General features: G+C 38.8%; 1 protein-coding gene across 2 annotated transcripts in view; it reads left to right on the top strand.

Moving 5' to 3' along the window:
• dym (dymeclin) overlaps window positions 1-12,026 on the top strand; it is a 147,033-nt gene that overhangs the window by 11,483 nt on the left and 123,524 nt on the right. For both annotated transcript variants that reach the window (XM_088910899.1, XM_088910898.1), the window contains 4 exons: window positions 4,808-4,860; window positions 5,138-5,231; window positions 9,067-9,200; window positions 11,781-11,853. In XM_088910899.1, coding sequence (XP_088767025.1) covers window positions 4,808-4,860; window positions 5,138-5,231; window positions 9,067-9,200; window positions 11,781-11,853 — 354 coding nt within the window. The remainder of the gene's footprint in view (window positions 1-4,807; window positions 4,861-5,137; window positions 5,232-9,066; window positions 9,201-11,780; window positions 11,854-12,026) is intronic.

The following is a 12,026-nucleotide window of genomic DNA, read 5'->3' on the forward strand; positions in this document are numbered from 1 at the left end:
TGATAGTAAATGTTATAAAATGTGAGTTCAGTGGTATAAAAAATTAACATTTTTTACGGAATGAACTGGGAGTTTTTTTTTGCTCAAGTCAGACTAAAACTTACAGTCCAGACTACAAATATAAAACGGTCTTGCTGGTGCATAATGGCAGCTTTGCATCATCATTGTGGGTGCTTCAAGTCAGTAGTGGGTGAAATGGGTCCCGTTCTGTATGTATTCTCAGAACACCCTTTTGGCTGACATATCTTCTGAATAGAATGGGCAGCTGTGGTAGTTTTTAAGTTATCAAGCACATGAAACCTCAAGTGCTCTCTTGATGATTAGTTGTGAAGGTGGTAGGTGGGGTGGGTTGTAATATACTGCTTGGGCCTTTATCAAGCCATTGAATATGCAGGAAATTACATTTAGATCCACAAACCTTACTCATAATTGGGAAAAGGTAGCTTTTATTTAAAGTTGAATAGGCTATAATTTTTCATTAGTCTAGTTCCGACTGCAGCTGTACGCCAGAATGCACAGTTTGAACCACAAACCAAAACACATTAGTGCTCTTTAACTTGCCATATTCATTTTGCCTTGGGGTCTGTTTTGTGCTACTTAGAAAGACATTAGTGCATGAACAGAACATGACTTTTCTGTCATGTTTATATAACAGATCCTGGAAAGAAATCTGAATCTTATATCTGAAACGTTGTCAGTGATTTTTTTAAAAACATCTTTGGCGTTGACAAGAAAGGTAAAGTGACTGTCTGCTTCAATGATAAACCTTATCTATCAACATATAATAATAATAATAACAATAATAACAAACTTTATTTTATATAGTGCCTTTAAAGATGGCTTCTCAAAGTGCTTTACAGATTGACAACAACAATAAAAAAAAAAGAATACACAAGATACATATGGCAATAAAGACAAAAATGAAATCGAAAAAACCCTTTTAAGCAGCAAGGCATTTTCCTAGAGGGAAGTAATTTGCACAAGAGTATAGTAGTGTTCCCTCTAGGATTTGGGCCACAACCCTCCAATTCCAGACCCAGAGTCCTTTTCACTGCTCTGCACTGTTCTGTCTTGTCATTCTACGATACTTTTGGCTTTGCCCAATTTCTACTCTGCATACAATATAAAATGCATACCAGCAACTGTTGTAAGAAAACATTAGAATCCATAGGGTGCTGCTGTGAATGGATAAAGCCTGGAGCCTTTCATGCACTTTAGCTCTGAGGGCCAAACTCTGCAACCTTACAAGGCCACTGCAGAAAATAGATTGATCTTCTTACAAAGACTAGTCTGTGTTGCACAACCGGGCAGTTGTGTAGGCAGATACGAGGCCGAAAGCGCAAGAATCACTGGGACTGGCATTGAAATGTCCCTTCCACCCCAAAGAGGGTTATTCCCCAAACCTATATGTTGTGAAACAGTATAGGGATTTAGTGCATCAGTGAGCTCATCTCATCTTCCTTTAACTAAGGGTCATATTCATAAACCTGCCATTGATGTGCTGCTTTACAACCCATTATTTTCTTACTCTGAACACAGTTGACAGGCATGATATAAACCTTTCAGGATGCTGACTTCAAAATGACTGCATGTCATGTGCGTTTTGTGACATTGCTTCTTTGAACAGGCAAAGGAGTATGCAGTGAGGTTTCATGAGAAACGTTCAGACGCAACAGGAATTTCCGAGGCAAAGACAGTAATCAGCGGTTGAACATTCCTTACGTTCAGTTTTCTTCAGTTCATTTTTAATGCAAGCTAGAAAGGTTTTTTTCAGTTTGCTCTATAACATATGAAAAAGAATTGCAGGTCCCTTGGAAGGCTCCGTTTTAAATTAATCAATCGACACAATGTGAAATTCAATTTATTGAAAGACACTGTAGATTTCTATCAGCAGAACCAGGAGACTCAAAAAGCAATGGAACAGCATATCGCAAAGCAGTGTCTGTGTATATCCTCAGACCTAAAATAGGTAATCCAGTATGGGGCGCATAACCTTCACTTAACAGTGCTTTTTGTCAAGAGTTTTATTGGGGAACCTTGATACTGGATATACCACATTTATGCACATTTCTTATAAAATAATAGAATTAATAATTTGGGCAAATGCTTATTTTAGCCTTGGAAAACTAATTTAAAATGTATTATTTCAATTGCTTAGAGTTGGATTTAATTGATAGCACCTTTTACACAAATGAGAAGACAGAAGGTATCTTAATTTTCCCTTTTGCATATTTCCTCCAAAAGAAAATACAGAAATACAGAAAATAATAATATCTTTTTAGGATGCTCCAAAGCATTGTATCAAAACTTTAAACTTATTTTATATCTCTTTTGATACGTTTCATGCTTCTGTTTTTCATTGTTTTTTTTCTTCCGACTTATTTTCTGATACCCTTCTCAGACCTCTTTGTATTTATCACAGGTTCATCAAGTTTGTTCTTTGAATTGTACAAGGAAGTGGCCTTGTGGCAGGCAATTCACATCTGCTTCTTCAAAGGCTGTTAAGAGTGACTGGCAGTATCGTCCTTCATATTTAAAAAGATGTGCTTTTACTTGGGCGGCGTGGTGGCTCAATGGACAGTTCGGATTGCTGCCTCGCAAGGCTGGGGCACTGGGTTCAATCCTGGACCGGGGGTGCTGTCTGTGTGGAGTTTGTATGTTCTTGTGGGTTTCCTCTGGGGGCTTCAGTTTCCTGCCTTACGCCCTTTGCTTGATGAGATCCAGTTCCCCTGCGACCCTGTATTGGATAAAGAGGTTTGAAAATGCGCATGAAATTCTTCTTAAGATGTGCAACCCCGCTGCAGGAATTGAAATTGCTCTTGTGTCTTTGATTTCCTTAGGAATTTCCTTTGAGGATGACGCATAAAAGACATCCTCGTCTGTAATCCGAGCTGGTCCACTGTTCTCTGCTGTTCGGAAATGAAATTTTGGGCCTGTAATAGGACAGTCTTTCTTTCACATGGCCATTAGATGGCATTGGTGTACTGTGCTCCCACATGTTTAATGATGCATTGCAGTTTGGGCTTTTGAAGAAGATGAAAGAAGAATTGAATTTTTCATGGTCCAGATAAAAAAAAAAACCCAAGCAAATTCTAATTTGAAATTTCCTCACTTCACTAATGTTATTAAGTCTGTTCTAAATAAAACCCTGACGGTGGTTTTCTATTTAGTGTTTTAGATTGATATTTCATAGCTGTCACTGCAGCTTGCTGCTTTTAAGAGTTAAATCTTATATTGCTTCTTTATTGAGTGCCATGTCGGTGAAGTTTTATAAACACCTAATAAACCCATTGTATGCACAACAGTGAGCACCCAGTCGTTGCATTTAATTACTGATTACGTCAATTAAAAATATTGTTCACTTTTATTCAAAGGATTTCTGTATTGGCAGTGCAATGAATAAAGTTAATGTTAAGAACATTTACTGCTGACATTCAGCATTTTGTTCATGTTTTGAAATCAGCATTTGGGGAAAAATGAAATGCTCAGTCTCTTCTAAATAAAGTGCTAACATCTGTATTCTTTTTACTGCTTCGTTTCAACCCTTCCTCCAAGGATTTTAATCAAGCACCAGATTTATTTGGGAGTGATTGTAAATTGAAGTTGAAGACCCTGGGTTTATGGTCCTAGTGATACTTAGTCATTATGCTTTTGATTCAGTACCATGAAGGTCTTACAATCATTTCTAGCAGAATTCTGTCTTTCTATTATTTGGCCTTTGGACTGTGATTACCTGTGTTTTCAATCTGGGCTTTATTTACCAGATTTCTTAGTGTATGTTTAAACTACCTGTAATGTCACTCTTCTTACCTGTAAATGAAGGTACAGGGTTTATCCAAAATGTTTTTTAATATTTGCCACAGATGGTCACTAGTTTTGTTTAAATATTGGTTGATCTCAAATGAATGTTGACTAAAATGAAGCGTGCATCTGAAAATTTCAGGCTAAGGAATTTATCATACTGCCAATTTCACATCTGTGTTCCCCTTAACTAGCAGGTTTGGATAACAAGTCCTCATGTGTGATTGCTTGTTGAAAACAACCAAAAGAGATTGCTTCCAAAGCAATGGGTGTGTCCCCGTTGTTTGGGAAAACAGGAGAGTTGATAGAAAATTTTTAAGCAAGTTACATAGATCCATGCTAAACTTTGTCCATTAGGCAACTGACTTAATGGAGAAATCCATGGCCCTTTGAAAATTGAATTTTGAGACCGTAATATGCAGATTTCCTTTAGGAAATGTTTTTTTTTTTTGGTTCTGCAACATTAGGTGTTTACTTACAGTCATGCACAAAACTGGAGGTTTGTAAAAAAGGTTCATAAAAAGCAATTATACAATTGCCTTTCTGGTTTCTGGTCCTGTAGTATATATAGTGTTTTGTTTATCCTGTAATTAGATTACCCTGTTATTGTTATGCTTCTTTTACCTTTGCTTAATTGTAGTAATTATCTTACACATAGTCAGTGATGCTTCTTAACTACTACCTTACTGGACTCACATGTTACCTTTTTATTTTTGAATAAAAGTACAAAAATTAGATTTTGAATGACATGACATTTTAGTTTTTAGTAGGCTTTTTTCCGTTAGTACTTCTGAAAAGCCTCACTGAACACACAAATCCTAATTAATTGAATTTTTTTCCTGCAAGTCAAATGTGCTTTTACTCATTTGTTTAAATTACAATTTTGACAGTTGTGCTTATTTTGATTTTTTTTTTATCACAATAAGATCTTGTGTTGATTGGCGGGGAGGCGTCTTGCTCAGGTGGTGGATAGAATGAACCCTGAGGGATTTCTTTTCTCTTGCAGTGCGGATGCAAAGATTTTGGAGGAAGCCATCACCCCACTTGCCAAGAACCTGGGTATGTCCCCACCTTTTTAATTAAAAAAAGAACCTTTATTTATCCCAATATATAACTCTAGTTCAGGAGGTGACGAGATGAGAAATGAGAGAGAAATGAAAAATAATGCTGATGCATTTCAGTGCTGTCAGAAGGTCTTTCAGCATAAACCCTTATCATAACAGAGTTTATAGTTCGTTGTAGTATTGTACCATATTATTACTGTATGTTAAGAGCCAAACGCTGTATTTATTTCTGTTTATGTTTCCCCTCATTCCTCTTGCTTTTTTGCTTCTAGTTGAGAACAATCCAAGGACAGGAAACTTTGGGGCCCTTGTGAGAATTTTCCTGAACAGAACCAAAGAGCTGAAAATATCCACAGAATGTCAAGAGTAAGTATATAGCAAAGAAAAGAAGAAAAAGCTGCAGGCTCTGATGTTTCTTTCTTTTCATCCCTGACAACAGGGAACTTGTTAGCTAAGTTCTGCTACAGTAATTGGAGGGCTGTTCTTAAATAAAGATACAGTGGTTATTTATTTTTAGAACCATCATCCATAAGGCATGGTTTAAATCCCATTGCTCATGTAACCGGAATATTTGTGCCATTTGTGAAAACACAGTGAACACGAAAGGTCCATGTGGTTCTTCAGTAGGAGATGAGAACTTTAACAGATTTTGAAGCGACCACAGAGAACGATGAGAGAACGGTGCCACTCCCATTGTGTTTGTGCCCGGCAGGGCTGCTTTGCCTGAAGGCAGAAGCTATCGAGCATATTCGCACACTTAGTGTTTCCTGAGGGGGCTGGCTATCCTTGTTTCGGCACTTCCATTGCTTCCTCCAGCCTTCTCTCCCAAGAAGATTTTGAAAGCTGTTGAGTTGAATGGCCAGTGTAGACTGAAGCTCCTTTATTGGTGAAATCGCAACAACATTTTACCATGTCCTGAGTCCTGTGATGGGGGTGAATCATCAGTATAAGCACTCCTTCTTGACCTCGATGCAGCACAGAGAGGGACTCATTTCTGACATTAGTTGTGCGTCATTGGGGGAAACATGTTGGGCATCCAAATATATAAGCTGAAATTCAGTTTGCTGCAGTTGGTTTGATTTTTTTGTGTTCAGTTTGCGTCGTCATATTTTGCTGTTTTAGTTGAGTTTTACTGCATTACAGTGGCATAAAGTAAGATGCCAGCGAACTGCCTCGGTTTGTTTTCTTTTAGGAGTGTCACACCTTTATTTTCTTTCAGTGTCAAAGCTTGAAGTGGCACTAACCTGCAATAAAAGGCAGGAAGTTTTGTTTTTAACTCCCAGTTACATGCTAAGCTGCATTTAATCTGCGTATTCGCCATTTATATGTATTTATTGTAAATCAGCCAAATTCTGTGACATCCGAGGGCAGTAAATTATTAACAACTACACAGATAAGAGCTGTAAAAAAGAAAGGAAATTCTATACTTGATTAGTGATTCTCGTATTCAGTCTGTACCTCCTCAGTGGATGCTTTTCGATACTGTATCCCTGCCTGTGCAATTCCTAAGTAAAACCATTTAACTACAGAAATAAATACCTCATTTATCCAAAGTGTAAGAATATCCCACCTGCACTACCATGCAATAATAGTTTATTTATGATTGTGTGAGTATGTAAACTTACTTTACTTTCATGTCAGTAGAAGCAAAAGCAAGATGCAATTTTTTGTATAAGGTTCAGTTTGTGCTTATTTTTTTTTCTGAGTGTAACTTCTTAGGGCCAAATTGGCTTGGACTGACACAAGAAGGCATACAACAGTACAATAATTTACAACAATAATTGATCTTTGCACAGTGTAGTTCATGTTCCCCTGACAGTGGATCCCTGATGCAGTATCATTTAAAATAGGTTATACAGTGCTAGTACTTGCGGTCCCATCTGACTTTATACACAGTGATACTTTTTTAAGATTGTCTACATTTTGGAAACTATCATTTCCAAGCTATGTAGTATCTATTGGAGGCTCTACTGCTGATGTGGATTTCCAAAGTGTTTCTATTACCTATGCATATACAGTAATTAAACATGGCATTAACTGTGCGTATAGCACAGAAAAGTGCCCAGTGTTTATATAATGCTTTATACATAGCTTGTCTTGTAATCCGGTTGATGAAAACTAAAGAGACCTCATGATTCAGAACTTGCACGGGGACTTCCGGTGGGGAGGAAGTGGGCTTGTGGCTCATCCATAAGGATTCCTGGATATGCGTCTCCCTGGCCTGAGAGGCAGCCGACTGGAACAATTGAGGCCGCATCAGAAGCAGACACCCTGGCTCCAGCTTCGCCAGCTCATGCCTCACCACGCAGGAGCCCCCTGGAGCCAGCGTGTGATTAAAGGCTTAAATAATACATTGTAGTGAAATCCACCGCTTTCCAAGGGTGCGAGACAAGTGAGAGAAGCACGAACTCGTGCACGGCAGTAACCGATGCCCCAGCAGCTGACGAATGGGAGAGGGTCACAGGTGTGGATGCCAGGTGTTGCACTTCTTCCAAGGGGAGCTGCTGGGCTTTCTGCAAGCCGCGCAGAGCTTTTTCCTCTCCTGTGCAGACGTAAAGTTGTATTTAATTGTTTGTCAAAGCCAGCTTTACTGCCAAACGAACCCTTTGGGTTGTTAGGAATTTGTGTGGTGCACTCCAAATAACGGAAGTACAAAGACCTACAAAAAGAAGAGAAAGAAAACTCATAAATAACATAGACCTATCATATAGAAAATACGTTGGTCATAAAGCCTTTCAGCACTAACAGTCCTTGTCTGCAGCTGTTTTATAATAGTTTATAGTTTATTATACTATTACCCCATATTACTATGTCAAGAGCCAAACCCTGTATTTATTTGTGTTTACATTTCCCCTTGTGTGTGTGAGGGCCTTGATTTCCAAGAACTTCAACTGCATCCTATTTTAGTGGACAGATACCAAACCCTTTGTAGATAAGGATGCACGTGGACTTTTGTGCTTATCATGTCCTGCGCAACTGTTTTGTCCACATGGCATTACGGTAGTGTGGCGTTTAGTGCTGCCGCCTTGCAGCTCTTGGGTCCTGAGTTCGATCCCAAGCTAGGGTGCCCCCTGTGTTGAGTTTGCTCTGGATGTTCTGGGCTCCTCCAAAACCATGATGACCCAGGTAGCTGGCGTCTCTAAATTGTTTCCCGTGTGAGTGAATGTGTGCGTGTGCTCTGTGATGGACTGATGTCTACACTGCAGAGGGGACCTGCCTTGTGTCCTGTTCCTGCCAGGTTAGGTCCCCACAACCCTTTAAGTATAAAAGCGGTTCCTAATAATGTATAGATGCATGTTTGTGGTACTTCAGTATAGATTACATTCAACTACATAGCATTGCATTCATTACGCATTATTTATTTTAATTTTCTGGTCTGTCATTGATGTTTAATGTCAATTAAAATACAGTCTTCTACGATGCCGGTGTTCATTATTGCCTCTGAACAGAGTGGAAACTGTGGAAGTCATAGGCAGAAGTGGGTCAGTGACCTTCCATGCAAAGATTTTGTTTTCCTTGTAATTGGCTTGTCTTAGATTCCTTTTACTGGAGACACTAAAACACCAGGAAGGTGACTGTGTGGCTGTAATCAGTGTGTTCGTGTTGGTGAGGTCAGAAACTGGAATTCATCCTTCCTTCCTGAAATTTGTAAAAAAAACACAGGGCATTCCCCTTACTACTGCATCAAGGGATTTTGTTCCCCTAAACCGGATGTTTGAATGAGACTCTTTGCCCTGCTAACCAGTATATGACAACTAATATGTTTTATTGTACAAATACCATAAAAGACAGGACTAGAGAAGGGTCAAAGAACATTTTTTATAGTTATCATAACATTGAATTACCTAAACACCTTTGTGTTATAGCTACATGAGTGTTTGACTAGTGCTCTAACACTGCTTTAAGCTGTATACTGTTTTGTATCCTTCTGTTATTTTTGTCAGTTTTTCAAGTTAATATCATAGTCCCCATCTCTGAAAATATAATGCCACAGAATCAGCCGTATAATAAAACATTGTTTTATGTTATAGTTGCATTTTGTACTTGAGGTGGAATTTTAGATCTTGATTTTAGGTTAGTAGTGTTCTTAGTACCCTCAAGTTTCTCAACTCTTCTTCTGTTTCATTGCATGTGAATGTGTGCAAAAGGTATTTTGGCTAGTCGTAAGTCTAATGCTGTCATCTTCTTCTTACTTTTCCAGTCAGCTTTTTATCTGGCAGGCCCACAATACACTGTTCATGATCCGCTGCTTGCTGAAGGTTTTCATAAGCCAGATGACAGAGGAGGAGCTGCACTTACAGTTCTCCTACCAGAAGAGGGAGCCAGGCACGTGTGGTAAGCCTTGTGTTAACAGCAAATCTCTTTCAACCAATACTACTATAACCAGAGTGCTTGATAGGCTAAACACTTTGATAGAAGTGAAGAGTTTTCAGGAGAGGATAATGGACACATTGGAGGAATGATTGAAAGACATTACTGCAACAGGTTTTTTCATAAAGCTTTCTGCCCAAACCTTAGTATATAAACTACAGTGGGTCAGAGAAATAAAATCTCACTGGTTCATTTATGTGCATTTTTGCTGTGGTAAAAATATTAAACATTTAATTTCTCTAGAAAAGCTGGTAGAGATTTTTTACCTGCTTGTGCTTCATATATATATAGGATCCACACTTAAGAACTAATAGATTTAATTAAAGTTTATAGTAGAAGCATAGATACAGTATGAACTTAAAATGGTGAAACTTCCTCAGTTTTTCTCTTTGCCAAGCACCTGCTCTTGGCTTAACTTTGAGAATAACATCGGAATTGAGCCAAACAAATTCACACCTCATGTTTTTCTAAAATGGCATACTCTTTTTTTATCAGAATTTTCAGGAAAACAGCTAAGAAATAAAGTGAAAAGGTCTTTATATATAATCGCAGGCAGCAGCATTGCAAACTGGTGATCCTAGTCTGATCTGAGCTTGAAGCCAAGGAGGGCTGGGCCTGATCAGTACCAGGGTGAGAAGAGAAACCAGTAAGGAAAAGCAGGTTGCTGCTGGCTTGGTGGATCCATGGATCAGTGGACCACTCTGCTGTAGAAATGTGTTGTCCTTTGGGTGAGATGTGAATCTGAAGTCCTGATAACTTGATAACTGATATCCTGATAAATTATGTTTTGAAAAGAGTAAGCTTATTTTAGTAATTGCTGTAGAACATTTTTTCTTATTTAGGCTGCAGTTTATGTTGGACACATTGGAATAACCTCAGTAAATGTGAACAAGGTGTGTAGTATAGTAGAGATGTATAGTTTTTAATCACATAAGTAATTATTTTTAAAAAAACACTACATCGCTGTTGGGTGGGTTTTTTTCAACAACGGATCACATCAAATATGCGCCATTGAACTGAATAGCTTGCATGGGGGTTTAGTTTCTACATGGAGTAATTGAATGACCAATTCCTCATGGAGTAGTTTTTTTGAGATTTTGGTATGGAGCGTTGAGAAAGTAGAGTAGTGAAGTGGCCGTCCTCTCCTTGTGAGATCAAAAATCATCCGGCATCAATAAAATTGCACCTTTAGCAAAAGACTGAAAACTGGCGACAAGAAGGTTTCTGTTTCCGCTGGCTGCTTCTCCTCAGCTCTGTGGCTGAAGCGGTCAGGATCAAGCCTGGCGAATGAGTCAACAGTTGGCTTGTGCCCAGGGCTGCTGCGTGTGAGCACGTGTGGGAGCTCATGTGTCTGCTCATCTTTATTTTTTTTTGTAGTGTTGCGAGTTTGGAGTGAAGTTACTGATTCAAACAAGGTCCATCAAAGTGAAGAAACACAGGGGCAGCATCGACTTTGACCCTTCTGTAGCTCTTTCTCCTGAGACCTGCTCTTTAATGAGAAACGATGGCATGACAGTACGCATTGTGCACTCTTGGAACGGACTTGATATTTGAGGAGATGTGGCAAACACAAGCCTGGCCTGAGACTGTATTTTTCTGTCAGTCTATCCCTTAGTCTTTCAATTTGTTAATTTCTAAAAGAGAGCAGAGTTTTATGTTCTTTTCAATATTACAGGCATACCATACCTTATACAGAAAGGCAGATTACTTTAGAAAAAAAATAGTTTTGTGTTTGTCTGTTGGAATAACCATGTTCGAGCTCAGTAAGCCCTTGGTGCTGTTCTGCTTTGAAGCAGACTTTATAAGAGACTCAGCTGCATTCCCTGTGTTTTCAGGATGAATGGCAGGTTAGGAATGAATGCTGTTTTCTCTGTCTTTACCGATTGGAAATTATACATGGAGCAGTATGAAGACGCTTTCTGTGATTTCTGGAGACGGCAATAAAACGGAAATGGCAGTCAAATTGTGAATTTGGAATAGAAAGGAATAATTGCATTAATATTGCCCATCGTTTTTTTCAAACGTTTGTTGTGAACAGCTGGTTTCCTTCTGTCTGTTTAAAGTATAGTAGATATGAAGATGAGTAGACAAAATTTTGAAATTCAACCCTTGCAATTAGCTTAGCATGAGGCTCCCTTGCTCTCCAATTTTAATAGGAATTTTACTGCCAGTTCTGGTGAACTGGTCTCCTTAAGATTATGAGGCTTCAAATACACATTTCTTTTTAAATTTAGATCAGCAATACAAGATATTCAGCATTCATATTGGTTACATAGAAATCCCCTTAAAGAGCTCTTGCCATTCCTGGTCTCCTCAGCAACCAAACTCTTTGATTCTCAGACCGTTACAAGTTCCATAACCCCTTATGTCTTTGCTGGGACTGAGTTTCTTTTTATGTTCTGTGCCTTAGAGGGTAAACCCGCTTACAGTCAAAACCAATGCAGTGCACTGTTATGTTTGTGGTGGAGCAATAGTTTTTGAGATGCTTAATTGTAACGATCTGTGGGGACAGTGATGAAACAATTCTCTTTCTTTGTTCCATAGCTTCTGAGAAAGAGGACCTGCTGGAGGAGATGATGTGTAACCTGGTTCATCTTATCATAGAAGTGCCCTTGCTGTGAGTATCCTTCCATGTCAGGCAAATCTGTCTTCCTTTCATCTGCAAGGGTTGTTTGGTTTCTACATCAAGAGCTGCCAAGCTCAGTTTTGTAGCCACTAATGCTCACTGGTGCATTTTTTGGGAAGTTGCTTCGTAGGAAATGGATAAATGCTGTTGTTTAAAGACTGTTA

Source organism: Atractosteus spatula, chromosome 3 (assembly GCF_055471065.1).
Source record: "Atractosteus spatula isolate fAtrSpa1 chromosome 3, fAtrSpa1.hap1, whole genome shotgun sequence".
Taxonomy (NCBI): Eukaryota; Metazoa; Chordata; class Actinopteri; order Semionotiformes; family Lepisosteidae; genus Atractosteus; species Atractosteus spatula.